This window comes from Acanthopagrus latus, chromosome 24 (genome assembly GCF_904848185.1).
Source record: "Acanthopagrus latus isolate v.2019 chromosome 24, fAcaLat1.1, whole genome shotgun sequence".
NCBI lineage: Eukaryota > Metazoa > Chordata > Actinopteri > Spariformes > Sparidae > Acanthopagrus > Acanthopagrus latus.
Genome location: NC_051062.1, coordinates 51,287 through 68,622, shown reverse-complemented (window position 1 = coordinate 68,622; position 17,336 = coordinate 51,287). Strand labels below are relative to the sequence as shown.

General features: G+C 41.0%; 1 protein-coding gene across 2 annotated transcripts; it reads right to left on the bottom strand.

Moving 5' to 3' along the window:
* Positions 1-513: 513 nt before the first annotated feature.
* On the bottom strand, positions 514-15,859 carry lin7b (lin-7 homolog B (C. elegans)). 2 transcript variants are annotated; one of them, XM_037090363.1, is made up of 6 exons: positions 15,480-15,859; positions 6,490-6,608; positions 6,086-6,157; positions 3,450-3,659; positions 2,551-2,726; positions 514-1,120 (listed from the first exon to the last, which is right to left on the bottom strand). In XM_037090363.1, exons 1-5 carry the CDS (start codon positions 15,553-15,555, stop codon positions 2,559-2,561), a joined length of 645 nt encoding a protein of 214 aa, XP_036946258.1. In that variant the 5' UTR covers positions 15,556-15,859; the 3' UTR covers positions 514-1,120; positions 2,551-2,558. The 2 variants fall into 2 exon arrangements, with proteins under 2 accessions (XP_036946258.1, XP_036946257.1); XM_037090362.1 differs by having other exon boundaries at positions 2,563-2,726; positions 15,480-15,844.
* Positions 15,860-17,336: the final 1,477 nt, after the last annotated feature.

Here is a 17,336-nt window from a genome sequence, read left to right as displayed (position 1 = left end):
CTATTCTCACCCATCCTTACTATGACACTCACTCTCTTTCTTTGCACAAGAACTAAAGGAGGATTTAATGGCTCTATAAACCTGCAATGACTTTAAGCATAAGCTTTGTTCATAGCTCCAGAGATCTGCATAGGCTTTTCCTTGATCATTATTTTAAATGAACCAAATATTAGGATTCCAAATGGTGTGGTCTGTGTAAAGAAAAGTACAAATACAATGTATGAATATGATAACCTTGCTTATTAGAGGTGTATTAATGAATTCGTTCATGTAAATATGTGCAGCTAAAAGACAAAAGATACATAAAATAAATGTGTTAATATTTAAACAAATACAAATTAAGTCAAACTGACTGGACTTCATTCCATTTTCAATGGATTTCCCAAGACAGCACTGGTCAGCTGGGTCGAGCTGGTGGACAAGTGATTGGAAGGTTGCTGGTTCGAATCCCCCGGGGTAGAACTGAGCTACATTTTCTTGTTTCTAAGAAACACAGTGTTCAATTTACCCAGTAAGACTTTATTTCATAAATATTTATGCAAATAAATAAAATAAATACATGAATACAAAAAGACGACACTTGCCAGCCACTGATCTGAGGGCAGTTCTTAATAATGCTAATGCTTAGCCCTCCAGCTGGGACATCTGATGGAGACACAACGGTGAAGGCTGTAGGTGACAGTTTCCGTGTTTCCTCAACTAATCAGGCCTAACTGCTGAGAAGCGCAGTGAGAATACAATACTACATGAGAATGCAAACGTAAAATGACATGATAATATCACACTAGGTTTTAGTTAAGCCACACACTAAAGAGAATGTGTTGCCCTTATGTAACAGTAAACTGAGGAGGATTTCACTCTGGGATGGTGAAATTACTGGCACAGTCAGACTACAAGCTTAATCTGCACTTCACTAAGAAATAGGAAAGATGGAGGGGAGAAAATCCTAAACTGCAGCGTTGGCTTTAAGAAGAAATTCAGGTAACAGGTGTTGGTAGGCTACTTTGGTTTTTTGCTTCTCATCTAGGATCTCGCCTCCCACTGGAACAGAGGTTTGAGGAGGGTTGGATGATGAGGTGGATAGAGGAATTGGTTTAGCTAGCCCCTGGACTCCAGAGATCTGCAGAGAGAGACACAGAGGATTGTGCTGAATGCTGGTGAAACTGCTGAGACACAATAATAATCACTAAACATTATCTCAAGTACCAGGCTTGTCGGTGTATCATTGTGTAGTACTTTCCCGCAGTTGACATGAGAATTAAATCCATCCACCCATCCATCCATCCATCCATCCATTAAGTAAATCACTGTTCCCTCCAAGCATGAGAGGGGTCTAACACTGGGACACACATCCGCAGCAACTAGAACTTTAAGCCCCACTTCACAATTTTGATCTTTAAAATCAAAGCCAGGATTTTTTATGTCCTCTCCATCCCTGCTAAAGGCAGATATTTCATGTCACTCTCAAGAATAAACTTAATATTGTCAAGTGCAATTCCTGAAGGGGAAACTGAAGCTGTTATACTTAAATAATACTAAATACTACACTAAATAACATAGAGGAAGTACTGATTATAGGCCAACCATTAAACTGTACTGTCACTTAAGGGTTGTACCAGCATGTAATAGACATGGCTGCTAAGTGCCAATATTTTGTAAATGTGATTTGATTTATTAAAATACAAGTAAATAAAAATATAAGACACATGAATTGCATTTATATTTCCACAAAATGTGTCACATCTCCTTCACATTTCATGTTAATTAACTGACTGTGATGTCAGGAGGTGAGCACAGTGCAGCGTTTAAACGTTTTAAAATTGTAAAGTGGATATTTTTTAGGAGAAACCCCCCCCCCCCCCAGTCCCCTGTCATCTCTCTAAATTGTCCTTTAAAATAAAGCCAAAACAAACCAAAAGAACACATTTAAAGATGACAAAGCTAGGTTGCTGGTAGCCTACAGCTGCAGCTACAGCATTTCCAATGACTTATCCTTTGTGCAGGAAGAGAATTAACTGACTTGTACTCAGGACAGTTGTATTAAACTGAACTTAAAACTGAAAGACATATCGAATTGTGGATTTGGAGAGGCCACATTGTGACCAGAGCACAGCCAGGTGAAAACCTGCACCTTCTTCAAATTAGAAGACAGAGAAGAATATATTTGAAATAAGATTCCTTTAAGTTAGACAAGTCTGCCAGATTCACCGTCCTTATTTGCATATTGTGATTTGATTCAGGGGATAGCTAGAATGTTTAATTAGAGCAGGTGTAAATGTGAAGGCCTGTGATCAGATGTCATTATCCAGAAAATTAATCTTCATCATGTGAACCACTGGATGTAAACCTCTGGACTGTAAGACAAAACACACACAGAGCCAGAGACCCCCCACAAATTATGTTGATTTTCTGTTTATGAACTTCTGAACGTGCAGTCTATGATGATTTGTATGTAGTAGATATTGTATAGATTTCAAATGTAGTTTAGATTTGGGGCACCCAGTGTGCTCCCGTACATGTATTAACAGTGGTGACTGGGTGTAGACTAACGAGCAGCCTCACGAGTAGCTGGTGTGCTGCTGTCGCCTCCGGGCACTTCTCATCTTCTCGAAGCGAGCCTCCATCTCCTCCAGGACCTTTGGGGTGTAGCGGACCACCAGCTTGACTGAACCCTGGGCAGCCTTCAGCAGCTCCACAGCCTTCTCATGGTGCTCCCCCTCAACGCTCTGCATTGGTACCAACACACAATATCTACAACTGTTTTGCCATGTTGAGACAATAAACAAAAACGACCTTCAAACCCTGACTTTAAGACTCAATTCAAAGTAAGTAATTATACTTATTATATTTTAGTAAATAAAACCAAAATAAACATCTTGAAACCACCAGAAGTGGCTGACCCTTAAAAGTTCACTGCCACTAGATATCACACTAGAACTCCAGCAGTGCTCTAACCGTGTCTTCTAATCAGTCTAACGTAGAATGTTTTCTGAAATGTATCTTAGTGCACTTTTTGGATGTAAAATGAAAAAGTTAATGACTATTTCGTGCTTTGCTCTGAATGAGGGCTACCATCTCAGAGCAAAGCTATAAAATTAGCATTAAATATGAATATTCATCTGAATGGTAATAACCATGTTCCTCTTCTGTTTTAGGGTTAATGTGCACTTTACACCTGTTGAATCTGTTTTTGGCGACCTCTAGCGGTTGAGCTCTCAATTTCTGCAGTGACACAGAAGAGCAGGTTACGACTGGCTATGGCTGTTGTCTGATAGACTTGATACTTTCAATCAGAAGAGGACAGTGAAAAAAGATACAAGGTAAAGGTAAATCACTTTTGTGAGATACTGTGTGTTTGTATTTTAAAAACTATGTGAACACTTATTTTTCGACATTAGATTAAACTGATCAGAATTTGTTCCTCTTCTCTGTGGGCCTGAGCTCCTTACCACTCCGTTGACAGACAGCAGCTGGTCTCCTCTCTTTAGTCCTCCTTGGCGATCGGCCACTCCCCCAGGGATCACTCTAGATATATAGATGGGCGAGTTCTGCTCTTTCCCCCCCATGATGTTAAAGCCCAGACCTTCTTCCGTCTTGGGCAGTTCCACCACCCTTGGGTGGGCATGGCCCTCACTGGCTGCAAAGGCTGCCACTGTGGCCTGGTCAGAAAGGCATTGCATTTAGTGAGAAAAAGTCTATTCCACATAAAAAAGGTTTAGGTTCTCTCTCTCTTACTTTCTGTCCTACATTTTGAGCAATATGCGTCAAAATAACATATCTGGACCTTCCCAGGAAGAAATGTTATCGGAAAAACATCTTATTGGTCGTGATCAGAGATCACTTAAATGTTTTGTAAAATCAAATCATAGAAAGTCAACAATAGAACTCACAGCTATTTTTTTAAAAGTATTTTTTAGTCTTTCTGGCTTTATTGACAGTAAAGCTGAAGAGAGTGACAGGAAACAGGGTGAGAGAGGGGGAGTGACACGCAGCAAAGGGACCCTGGCCGGGAGTCAAACCCAGGTCCGCTGCAGAGCCTCGGCACATGGGACGCCCATAATGCCAACTGAGCTGAAGTGATGCATCCATCATGACTAGTGCCTACTGTAAGAGCCTGTGGAGGCAGTGTTATGATCTGGGGTTGATTCAGTTGGTCAGGTCTAGTTTCAACAACATTATTTGCCCAAAAAATGAGGTCAGCTGACTACCTGAATATACTGAATGAAAACCCTAACCCTGACTGTCTACCTAACCCATATGACTTTTTCTCCCCTGGTGGCACAGGCATAATCCAAGATGACAGTGCCACGATTCATCGGGCTGAAATTGTGAAAGAGTGGTTCAGGGACCATGTGACATCATTTTCATATGTGGTCCAGTCCAGACCCTAACCCCATTGAGAATCTTTGGGATGTGCTAAAGAATACTTTACGCAGTGGCCTGACTTTCCCATCATCAGTAAAAGTTCTTGGTGAAAAATTAATGCAACTCTGGACAGAAATGATGTGACACTGCATAAGCTTATCAAAATGATACCAAGGCAAATGTGTGCTGTAATCAAAGCTAAAGGCGGTCCGATGAAATATTAGTGTGTGACTTATTTTTGGCCAGGCAGTGTACATTCTGGCTGGTATGATGGTGGGATATTTTATTTCAACTTGGCGGGTGCATCAAAAAAAGAGCAGGAATCCCCTCATTAAATGCTGCCAATGTAGGTAACGGAGGACAAAATCATAGCATACTGGTAGATTATATCTCAGAATTTTGCCTGTTTCTGCAGAAAATGTAATGGATAAAAACCTGATCTGTAATACCATCACCCTATTTAGAAGTGTACAGCTGTTCTGTGTGTGTGTAAGGAAAGCACCTGCAGGGCCTGCAGGGGATAAACAATAGAGGAATCATCCCTTAAGAGGAATACAGTTACTGTATATGGAGATTATGACTGCTAAATATGAAATAAACAAAAGATGACTATTGCCAGGTGACACCTGAGCCCCAAGGAGGGAGGGGGCTGAAACGGGGGTGTCTGGCTTTATTTTCAAAACCTTATTTGGAAGATATTCCACCGGTATAATCTAAAAATGGAAGCTAATCGTGGTTAAGGGTATTGATCAGACCAAAAAGAAGTTGCTAATATAGACAAGTAGTTTTGGCACTACAAGGATACCTAATTAATGGGCCTAAGTAATCCTGTGTGTCCTGGCCTCATTTCCAGTTTTCCTTTTAGCAAAAGTGGCATCTCAAGTTTTATTCTTGAAATGAGCTGCATGTGAACACTGCTATCTCTCAGAATTATAACCAAAATTGCATCACATACTGGCAGGAAAAAACACATTATCTGCTTATTCTAAGTGCTGTACTGTAGGCAACTGGACCTGTTTCAGTTTCTTGAAGATGTTCACCTCTCATCCAAGAAGCTTCTTCGGTTCTAACTACCTGGAGGGGAGTTGCAGCTTTTAAACTCGGTGTGGGAGTGTCCTTAAAGAGTTGTTAAGGACATTGCAAACTCACTGTAGGTGGGTCAAAGAAGTCTGGAATGACTATCTTTGAACAGAGGAGGTGGCGTACGACATTAATCAAGCAAATTCCCCCTCCAGTTAGTTAGAACTGAAGGTGCCTCCTGGATGAGAGGAGAAACATCTTCAACAGACAAACAGTTTAACTGGTTGCCTACGATATAACACAACACAATTACCATGACCTAGATGACTGAGGACCTTCATGAACATTATCTGCTTATGTCAACAGATTTGTAGTACTATGTATTCATATCGTGCTGCTCTTCATGTAAATGTCTTTCTATTGTGTAATCATCATTGTTTAGACAATGTATCTGCTATATCAGAGTGTCAGTGACATGAGCGGCTGATAATGTAGCTTTGTATTAATCACCACAACCAATCTATATTAACTGTGCCCAACCCCTTAGCAATTCACTCTGCTGAATCATAATAGCAGCTGCGATTAGAGCCAGTCACACAGGCATGTACCAAAAGAAAAGGCACATGCCTGTGCAATAAAAAAAGGGCCCAATGTCTCAAAAATAACTCTGCTTGTGCAACACATAGTTTGCATGTAGTACCTTGGCTGTTGCCTGTGCTCGTACTTCTGGTCCTCCAACAATATCAAGAGTGTCATACAGCTGCTCATACACCTAGAAGACAACAAAGGAGGGCACGGATAAGTCCGGTTAACATGTGACTGAGGTAAAGAGATGTACAGTACATTGGATACATCACATTCATCCATCCATCCATCCATCCATCCATCTGTAACCGCTTATTCTTTGCCGGGTCACAGAACATCACAAAAAAACAAAACAAAAAAAAGTTGAACATTTACATAACTAAATAAGTAACTAAATTCTGATTCATAACGAATGTGTTACAATGAGCCATATCTCTGTCCACTATGGGGTTAAAAGTGATTCAGAGAGCTAAAAAAGGACATCGACCGAGAATCAGGTTAAGATAACTTCGTCTTTACCTCTCGGATAGCGGCACAGAACTTGCTCTGTAGGACTCTCTGCAGGGCCTGCAGTTTGGGAGGAGGCAGCTCACCACTCCGCTGCAGCCGATCAAGCAGCTCAATCACCCTGCACACATCTAGCACACACAAAACACAAAAAAGGCTTGATGTAGAGAGGGAGCTCTTTTCTCATTTGTCTATTATGTGCCTCCTTGCTCCATAGCCCTCCTGCCTTTGACCCCGAAATCCATCTCCTCATGTCATATTGAAGGATGTCTCAATTCCTATGTTCCATGAGGAGAGAGGGGCGAGGACAGAGGGGGCTTTTCGGGGTAGCTACACCGGTGTATCCTAACCTGAATTGTGATGCACAAAAGAGGCATAACATGCAGCTAATATACAAACCATGGTGGAGGCAGGGCTCCACAGACGTGCTCCTATGTATTCATTAGCTGTACAAATCTTTTTAAATCATCAAATGTGCAACCAAATTATCTGCCCTGGTCATCCACAAAGGTGCAACAGTCTATTACATTTTAAGAGGAGAACAGGCTAGATGTGTCAAACATTAAGTTGACCCACCCAAGCAAGTAGAACTGATAGAAAATGATAATACAAGGTAAACAATGGGAATATTTTATAGGTCAATAAATTAAACTGATGCAGTCTATTTTAAATTGTAAAAATAAGTTTTCTTAAACATTAAATATATGTATGTATGTGTATGTATGTATATACATACACATACATACATACATACATACAGTCATGGACGAAAGTATTGGCACCCCTGGAACTTTTCCAGAAAATGCACCATTTCTCCCAGCAAAGTGTTGCATTTACAAATGTTTTGGTATATACATGTTGATTTTACATGTGCACTGGGACAACACAAAAAAAGCAGAAGGAAAAAGCCAAATTTGACATCATTTTACACAAAACTCCAAAAATCAACTGGACCAACACATTGGCATCCTATTAAATCTGTGGGCAAATAATTTCATTTCAAGCATGTGATCTTTGTTTAAACTCACCTGTGGCAAGTAACAGGTGCTGGCAATATAAAAACCGATGCCAGTTGTAGAGTGTATAATGACTCAACCTTTGTGTTGTGTGCCTGTGTGTGCCACAACAAGCATGGAGAAGAGAAAGAAGAGCCAAGAATTGTCTGAGGACTTAAGAAGCAAACTTGTGGAAAAATATCAACAATCTCAAGGTTACAAGTCAATCTCTGGAGATCTTAAAGTTCCTTTGTCAACTGTGGAACTGTAACTGCAGATCTCCCTGGACCTGGATGGAAGAGAAAATTTGATGAAAGAATGCAACACAGGATAGTTTGAATGGTGGATAAACAACCTCAGTCAACTTCCACACAAATTCAGGCTGTCCTGCAGACTCAGGGTGCAACGGTGTCAGCTCGAATCATACATTGTCATCTGAATGAGATGAAGCGCTATGGCAAGAGACTGAGAACCCCACTTCTGACACAGGCAAACAGAAGCCAGACTGCAGTTTGCAAGAACATACCTGAGTAAACCTCAATCCTTCTGGGACAATGTTGAGAGGTGTAGGAGACTTGCTGATGGTTATAGGAAGCGATTGGTTTTAGTTATTTTTTCCAAAGGCTGTGCTACCAAATATTAAGTTGAGGGTGCTAATGATTTTGTCCGACCTAATTTTTGAGGTATATGTCAAATATTGTCAAATTTGGCTTTTTTCTTATGCTTTTGTGTTGTCCCAATGCACTTAAACAAATAAAGGTCATGTCATTGTCCGAACCGCTTATCCCTTTCCATGGGGTTGCAGGGTGTTGCTGCTGGAGCCAATCCCAGCCTTGTCTCAGGGCGAAGGCAGGGTACTCCCTGGATAAGTCGCCAGCTCATCGCAGGGCCCTCACTAGTGAGCAATGTCGGGTTCAGTGTCTCGCTCAAGGACACTTCGACATGCAGCTCAGCCCTGCCCGGAGCTGGGATTTGAACCAGTGACCTTCCGATCACTAGTCGACCTGCTCTACCCGCTGAGCTACAGCCGCCCCACAAATAAAGGTGTAAACCAAAACATTTGTAATTGCAACACTGGGATAAATGGTGCATATATATATATATATATATATATATAGAGAGAGAGAGAGAGAGAGAGAGAGAGAGAGAGAGAGAGAGAGAGAGAGAGAGAGAGAGAGAGAGAGAGAGAGAGAGAGAGAGAGAGAGAGAGAGAGAGAGAGGTGGTGGCCGTGCTGCAGCTGTAACTCAGCGGGTAGAGCAGGTCGACTAGTGATCAGAAGGTCGCTGGTTCAAATCCCGGCTCCGCGCAGGGCTGAGATGCATGTTGAAATGTCCTTGAGGGAGATACTGAACCCCATTGCTCATCAGTGAGACCAATCAGTGCGATGAGCTGGCGACTTGTCCAGGGAGTACCCTGCCCTTGCCCTGAGAAAAAGCTGGGATTGGCTCCAGCAGCAACACAACCCCATGGAAAGGGATAAGTGGTTACGGACAATGACACGACATGACAGTACAGTGTCCCTTTAAAGCATGCACCCAATTTCAAAGTTGTCACTTTTAAGCAGACTTATAAAATAAAGACAAATAACTGATGAGCACTATGTGATATTGAAGGAATATTTGTGTATATTTCACTGGGTATTACAAATGGACTACTTGTGCCTAACATAACCTATATTCTGTGGGCTGAACGGTCAAATGTTGTACAGTTTACTTTAAATGTACTTTAATTTGTATTATTATGATTCTTTTTTAAGTAAAACAAATTAATACATGAAAAACATAACTAAACTGTACGAAATTTGTGGGCAAATTTGTTAAAATAATATTGTCCCAGTAAATATTCTAATAAATGTGGTAACACAACTAACTCAGACACAACTAATTTCGACACAGCTAACTCAGTACAATAATCCCCTCAGAGCAATAATCCACTACCCATAATAATTCACAATATGTCTAATATGTATTACTGTTGTTTAGCACACTTCACATTAGAGACCTATAAACTGAGGACACACTAAAATTGATAAATTAATCATAAAAATAATCCTAAAGTAATGTTACATGGCAAACATTTAACAGCATAGGAGGTCTATGACGGAACAGCAGCTCCCACTGGACGAGAATATAGCAGGAATGACAGACATCTGCCTAACAACACACCCTCCCTCCCAAATGTAATGCCAATGCGCTGGACCTGCTCTAATTCACCAAAACAGATGTCACTTCAGTCAATCAGTCTTATGGCAGTCACATGTAACATATACATTTTATTTTAGCCCTTTCCTAAAGCAAACATTTGAGCTAGCTAAAGCTCCCCCTCCACCCCACATCATGAAAACAAACCTCACCTATATCCTGTGAGCATTTTTCTACTGTATATGTTTTCTTCTTTTTTCTCTTTGCTGAACCAGATAAATAGGTTTGTTTTGATGCCATGTTAAATCTACCATTCTCCTCAGTAGTCATAGCAACATGGCGTGGTAGACACGCTGGCCATGAAGCTCTCGCTGGATGATGGATTTTCTCTGACCAATCAGCTGGCGTATTGCCTTGGCTTGCTTGGAACCTCAGCGGAGGTGCTACGAAAAAAAAAGTACCAGGTGCTTTACACACCTTTTCCCAGTGAACAGCACTGCTCGGAGCTGGGATTTGAACCAGTGACCTTCCGATCACTAGTTGACCTAGTGAAAACTATTTACTTGGTGTCATTATTTTCAGCATGACCTCATAGGTGTTACTGTTCAGTTATTTTTTTTTTGTTTTGACTTACTGTATCAACACAATAGACCTAATCACAAAAAACCCCATAAAATCCAAGAAAAAAAAGTTACATTTTTTACTGTGAAAACCACAAATATGTTTAACAAACCATTTTTCTAAATTACTTATAATGCAAATATAAGTTGTTGTTTGCTAAATATGTGCATACATTTTAAAACTTTACAAAGCTCTATGTAACTATTTACATTTAAATGCAGGCAATGCTCAGGTCTGGCTGAGGTCCTTCCAGCTGAATGAAGAGCTGCACTGCCTGCTCCACATTCAGCAGTCTCCTCATTGTTTTGACTCATTATACGATAAAACCGACTCCACTACACACTAAAAACACCACACCAAACAATACATAACACACTGGCTATATGCTCCAAACACGCTAAATGTCACAAATCTCTCAACTATCAATATCGCTGGCTGTGTCTACACCAACCATCATTGCCTGTCATTCATCCGCCTACGTCCCTCCCACAACTTCCTGTTCCTCAACAACCAAACTTGCTGCTTGGACACTTTTGTGACAAAAGCCCGTTTATACCGTTTCTTCCTGCACCAGACACAAAGCAAACGTGATGGCAATGTTCCCAAAAAAGCATGGCGGACATTATTTACCCTTTTGGACCCTGCTGGTGCGTCCGTTGACTCCGGAGGTGGGCCGTGTGGGTGGCCTAGCGGCTAGCAGCTAGCTACACACTAGCATCCACAGATTCCGATTCCACTTTGTTGTCCGCACGTCTCTGGATCTCCTCAGACCCGCAGAATCAGAATCCACAACAGTGAGTTTAGATGCATAGAGCAGAAGGGGACCAAACCGCCGCAAAATCCCGGTCCAGCTCGCGCCGCTGCAGGTATAAATCTGCTTGTTGTCGTGGGTTTGAGCTCTGCAGTGATTGGCTCTGGTGCACACGTGACTGTGGTGGCTACGGTTAGCAATGCTAGCGAAATTGGTAAAGCATTTATGAAATAAATTATCAACGGTATCATTGCAGTCCAAACAAATGCGACGTTGCACAGCCTTAAACCAAGCAGCAGCCATGTGGAAACTCTCAGGTCAGTCTGATCCTGATCCACAGAGATATTTGAGGAACAGACACACACACACGGAGATTGCTTGCTTTTATAGAGAGATGGCCCCTGTAATGAAGATTTGTCATATAGATCATTATGATTATAAACTTTCTTCCAACTCAAGAACTCACAAAAGGGAGTGATTTTATGAAAAAGTCTGGGAAAATCCTCTCCCTCTTCATCTCCTTGCTGTTGTTGGCTGTAGTAGATGTTGCTGCTTTGACCTGTAGTATGCAGGTGTTCAGCTTTGCTTTCTGCTGTAGTGTGAAACTTCTCAAGTTATTCTACATTGTTATCAATAAATGTAAATGGAAGTAAATCGAATGGAGGCTGCAATGTAAGGCATCAAATGCTTACCAGGAGCAGTTAGGGGTTAAGTACCTTGCTTAAGGACACTACGACATATAAAGCTGCGGGAGCCAGGGATTCAAACCAGCAATCTTCCGATTATTGTATGACCCTCACTACCTCCTGAGCCACAGCCTATCTAACCTAACTATTAGATTTATGTTATTGTGGCCAGTCAGTAATACATAAAACATTAAAGTCATTAATGACCACCCCATTTACAATGACCTCATCATATAGACCGACCCCTCAGCACCCCTAGTTGTGACTGACTTCCTGTGTCCCTCAGTTGGGCACAACACCAGGATCTAGAAGAGGAATAAATGTTCATCATCATTGTTTCATAAACAGCGCAACACAGATACACTCTTTGTTTGATAAATAAATATAAAATGTAAACAAGCATAAAAAGTAGTATTTGTTCATTATATCAAGCTTTATTATGCCAATATGCTGTGTATTGGTAGTAAATACAATGATCTCATACTGCCTGTCACAGCACACTTGAGACAAGGTATTCCAGTGTGAGAATACCATTTAGAATCTTGAGCCTTTGGGAAAATGAGTTGGGTGAAACATATTGAATCACCACCATTGAATCTGGTGGTTTCAGCCAGATAAAAGGCTCATGGGGAAAATGTTGGTTCTCTCTAAATAAATTACTAAAGAGTATTGTCTGGAAAGTGTTATGAGTAGTGCTGTCAAACATGTCAAATCGCATTGATGTCATAGTTAACTCACAATTAATTGCAATTAATTACACGTTTGTATCTATTCTAAATGTCCCTTGATTTATTTTTGTCCCATTAATTTTTCACATTTTAATGCTCTTATCAACATGGAAAAGTGCATTTTTTTTTATTGAAAAACAACATTGGCAAACAGGGTGATACAAAATAAAATTATGAAGTGCACATGTCAGGTAAACGACTCAGCCCATAGTGCAGACTCAGTTAAACCAGGGTTTAATACCTTCTTTTTCTCAAGTTTGCTTTGATCATAGCAGTTCATTCACCAGAGACTCATCAACCCAGCCTCTTATTTCAGAAAGAATGAACAGTAAGTTAGGTTACCAATAAAAAGTGAGCCTACAACTTATTTGCTTTGAGCCAGTTGCCAGAATTGCCACAGGCCGATGTTTTTGTGAATGAAATGGCTGGGTGCGGTTGATAAAGTAACATAGGGCCATTGGGCCAGGTATTCTTTAAACAGACAAGCCACTGGGCCAATCGTTACCTCTCTGCTGTGTGTGCCGGGAGAGTTATCATAGTATGTTACCAACGCAAGGTGCAGCAGAAAAAAATAAAAATAAAAATAATAATAATTGATTAAATCAATTAAAAAAACGGCAGTCCATCGGAACATTGTTGATCGGCCCACCGGGAAAAATCCCGGTACTCCCGATGGCCACTCCATCCCTGCAATAGCACTTCTCTCAAATGCGTGTGTGTGAGTGTGCGTGTAGTGCACCATGACGTTACACTACCGTGTCTCACGCTTGTCATCCACTCAAAACTTAACATGCCCACTACTCTTTGGCCAGCTCGCAAGCCCAAACAGCTTGCCTGTCATTTTGCTTCCGGTCTAGCTAGATCCGGTGTGGTGTTGTAGCTTTTCTAAAGTCACTAGTGGTTGCAACAGCGTGTGAAAAAAAAACTACAGTTTGCTAGGCCAAATACAATATTAATCTCACGATAAAAAAAAATAAAAAAAATTGACGCCGTTAAAATGGGTTTGCGTTAACGCAGCTAATAACGCGTTTAACAGACAGCACTAGTTAAGAGATCACTTTTGTTGTGAATTGGGTTAGCGTTATTGGCATAATTAGCTAATTAAGGGGAGACCCAACTGAAAGAATAGGGAGAGTTTTAAGTAAACTCGTTTTGAGAAAACAGCCTTTATAAATATGTACTGTGTAAGAAATCTAGAGAAGGGTGGAGGAGGGGGTTTATGAAACATTTGGCGCTTTGGGATTTCTGGATATCACAAACATGGACTTTTTACCTTTTGAAGTTAACTAGAAACAATTTTGAGTTTTGGGGTTATTTTGCTTCCATAACATGTCTTCTTTCAGACTAGTGGTTAGAAAACATCCAAAATACACATTTAGGTGTTCATTTTACTTCACTTTGTCTATTTCCTTCTACAGATTTCTTATAAAATACATGTGTTTAAAGACCGTTTTCTTAAAATGAGATTTTTCTCATACTCTGAGCCAAAAATCTCCACATCAGTAGCATGTATATACACCAAACTTTCCAGTTTTATTGATATCTATATTCTGAAGGTTTCAAGAAAGGGGTTTGTTCATATATCATTCATAGCCTGATTTATATAACATTTTATCCCTAAAAACAGGGTGGACATTGTTTTTTTTTCATGGCTGTTGACAGTTTTTTCTGATGTATGGAGTGATAAAAAGAGATATCTAAAATTACCTCTGTAAAAACCTTTGGCTATAATATGTCAACAAAATGAAACAGGAATTAAACCTGGATTTATCCAATGTTTAGATTTATGTTGTGGAAATGTATGCAAATTGCCACATATTTAATTTGCATAATGCCTCATTTGCATATTTAAACATACAATATCAGGAAACTCACAATACAAAAAATAATTGTCTTAATGTAAGTAATCAGCTGGAGAAGATTCATGGTGATATATATAAGTTAAAACAATGTCCCTATACTTCACCTGGAGTGTCTCCCCTTTATTAGCTCATTATGCTAATTACTCAAATATCCCAACTTGTAGCTTTTAGCAACCAAGCTTAATCTCATCTGCTAAACCTATAGATGACATTTTAATAATAAAAGTTCATAGGAAACCACATTTCTGGGTTTAGTATGGGTCATATAGGGGTTTCCAGGAGACTACAAGAGTTGTCTCAAATCTGAGGTCACGTTTTTGTCTAAAGGTCACCACAGAGGTCATAATGCCAGAGATATACTGATATAAATCATAAGCCTGAGTGTGATATGGTCATTGATGTCACCTCCAGTGCAACGTGTAAACTATTTGAAATATCTCTGATGGCAGTTGAGTCCTGATAACAAAGGCACCAACAGGTTCAGTTCAGGTTCTGTTCAAGTGAATGTCAGGTGGTCAGAATGAATACAACTCACACGTCAACTTACATAGACATCATTGACAGGATGACGTTAATGAACCCAGTCAAACGTCATTTATGACGTCATGTCCATTCGGGTCACGTCATTGTTATCATGTACTTTTAACAGAATTTTACTAAGGATAGATTAACTGAAGTATTAAGATCGAGTCTTTGCCCAGCCATTCTTGGTCTGCTATCTGCAAACAGAACCGTTTAGGTTCGTGAGGTTCATTCAAGATAGGCTTTTCATAATGAACAAGTCACAATCAGTCGTTAAAATGCGTATTCAAAATCCGGGCTTTGGACCACACCTTGAATTAAAGATGAAACACCAGGGCGACCAATCCAAACGGAACTGCAGCCAGTTCGTCCGCAGATATCGTCGAAGGCCCGTGTGATAATACTCGAGACTCTGTGTGTCTGTTTACAGCCATCATGGTGCCTACACAGATGTGCCAACACCGGGATGGTCTGAATGGATTCTACTGATAACGACAGAAAGAAAGGAACACGGCCGGGCGAAAGGTCCAATTCGATTTTTTAAAATGAATAACTACGACATACAATCCTTAAATTAATTTACACGTAAATACGGTTATTTCAGCATGACTCGTGGTCATCATCGGGTAAATTAAGCCCCATCTGTCTCCTGTCTGTAACACAGGCTCCTACATCAGGTGCAGCAGCTACGTTACCTCTCTCCAGGCACAGCGGCTCCGTCATAGCTGCCATGTCCGCCTCCTTGGCAGGGTGGTAGTAAGAGGACATCATCGTGAGCTACTCTGCGTCCAAGATGCTCCTTTGATGAACAGTGCGTGGATGAAGAGAGACCGTGGTTCACTGAGATGTGCAGTCCATGTTGTAGGATGACGTGGTGAGCAGACTGGAGATGCTCCACAGGGTCAGGACTACCGCACGCAGCAGCTCCAATACAATGACTGTGACTGTACAGTGAGCATCTACTACGTGTGCGCACGCCTAAGGCACAGACACACAGTAATGACGAATGTTGCGTTTACATAGTTCAGGCTATATCAGGTAAGTGTAGAAAAAATCCATTTGAACAACAAAACACGATTGAATTACACCTCCTATACTTCGGTTTGCTGATCCGCTAAATTTATCTGAAGCTGCATTTGTTAAGGGCCAACACACTGTTTATACACACCCGAGTTTACATCCACTTGTAAAGACCATGTATATCATGGCAGTCTTGAGTTCCAATGATTTCTACAACTCAAATTATTCTGTAATGGATGAGTGGAACACACACTGCTTTGTCACTAAAACATTAATGACGTGTGGTTCAAAATGAATTTACTATAGGTTTCCTGAAAATGTGACCACTCTTCCAAGTGAAATAAAACAAAAAAACAAAAACAAAAACAAAAAAAACCAAAAACAACATACAGCAACTTGAATGTGATTATAAAACATTAGGTCAATCAAGTGTGTTTTGTTGCATGGCCTGTCAACTGGGTGATTATAACAATGGCTGGTGACTGTACTGGGCCTATTTATAGGGCTTGTTTGATACCCTACAATGGGAAAATCTAAGGAGCTCAGAACTGATCTGAAAAAGCACATTATTGATTGAACAAATCAGGTCAGTTGGAGCCATTTCAAAGCAGTTACAGGCCCTAAAATCAACTGTATAAACAATGGTCTGTAAGAATGGAGTGTATGGCACCAGTGTCACTGCCAAGATTAGGATCAGCAAGCCAGGCTGCAGTGCCAGTGTCCCAAGGGGAGCCACTAAAACACTGGGAACACAGTGTGGGAGCTGTCCTCAAGGTTTGCTGCTTGCACACGGTGGAAAGTGCTCTGACCTGCAGTCCAGGCATTTTAGAGCAGACTGACTGTGCTCTGAAGGCATATCCTGTATTGCAGACTACCAAAGAAAGTGATGACACTCTCAATGAAGGAGGAATAAAATGTCCAAAGAATCTCCTTATTACCCCCAAAATGTTTAGCTTCTCCTCAGTATTGTCAAAAATTGTGCCCACGTATTTGTACTCCTCCACAAGTTCCACATTCCTCCTGTGGACTGTGCTGATGGCAGCTGCAGCTAGCTCCCTCTCCCTACTGGTAAAGGTCACCACCATCTCTTGGTCTTCTCCATGTTTAACTCCAGGGCCAAATTATCACACCACTCCACAAACTCCTGCAGCATTGAGCTGTGGCGATGTGAGGGGTCTGAGAACAAGGACAGGAGAACTGTGTCAGATGACAGTCTGGATGGGTGGACCTGCAGTCATTGGTGTAAAGGCTGAAGAGCAGAGGAGAGGGGACACAGCCTGGAGGTGTGCCTGTGCAGGTGATTGAGATGTTGGACAAGGAGTTATTGACCCGCACCCTCTGAACTGTTGGTCAGTGTGGTATGATAATTAAGGAGGATTATCACCAAATTCTTCAGGAAAACCTAAAACTATCAGCAGAAGACTGAGTCTTGGGTACACCTGGGTGTTCAAACTGGACAATGACCCAAACACATCAGAAGTGGTAAAGGGAGGTTTTCCCATCGGGAACATGTGGACTGTGCTCATGACACA

What these genes read in the sequence shown, in the direction of transcription:
- lin7b (XM_037090362.1), bottom strand. Translation starts at nt 15,555, where the DNA reads ATGATGTCCTCTTACTACCACCCTGCCAAGGAGGCGGACATGGCAGCT. An exon ending in GAGCACAGGCAACAGCCAAG is followed by an intron (nt 3,660 to 6,085) that starts GTACTACATGCA and finishes CTTTCTGACCAG; the next exon opens with GCCACAGTGGCAGCCTTTGC. An exon ending in TGCTGTCTGTCAACGGAGTG is followed by an intron (nt 2,727 to 3,449) that starts GTAAGGAGCTCA and finishes GTACCAATGCAG; the next exon opens with AGCGTTGAGGGGGAGCACCA.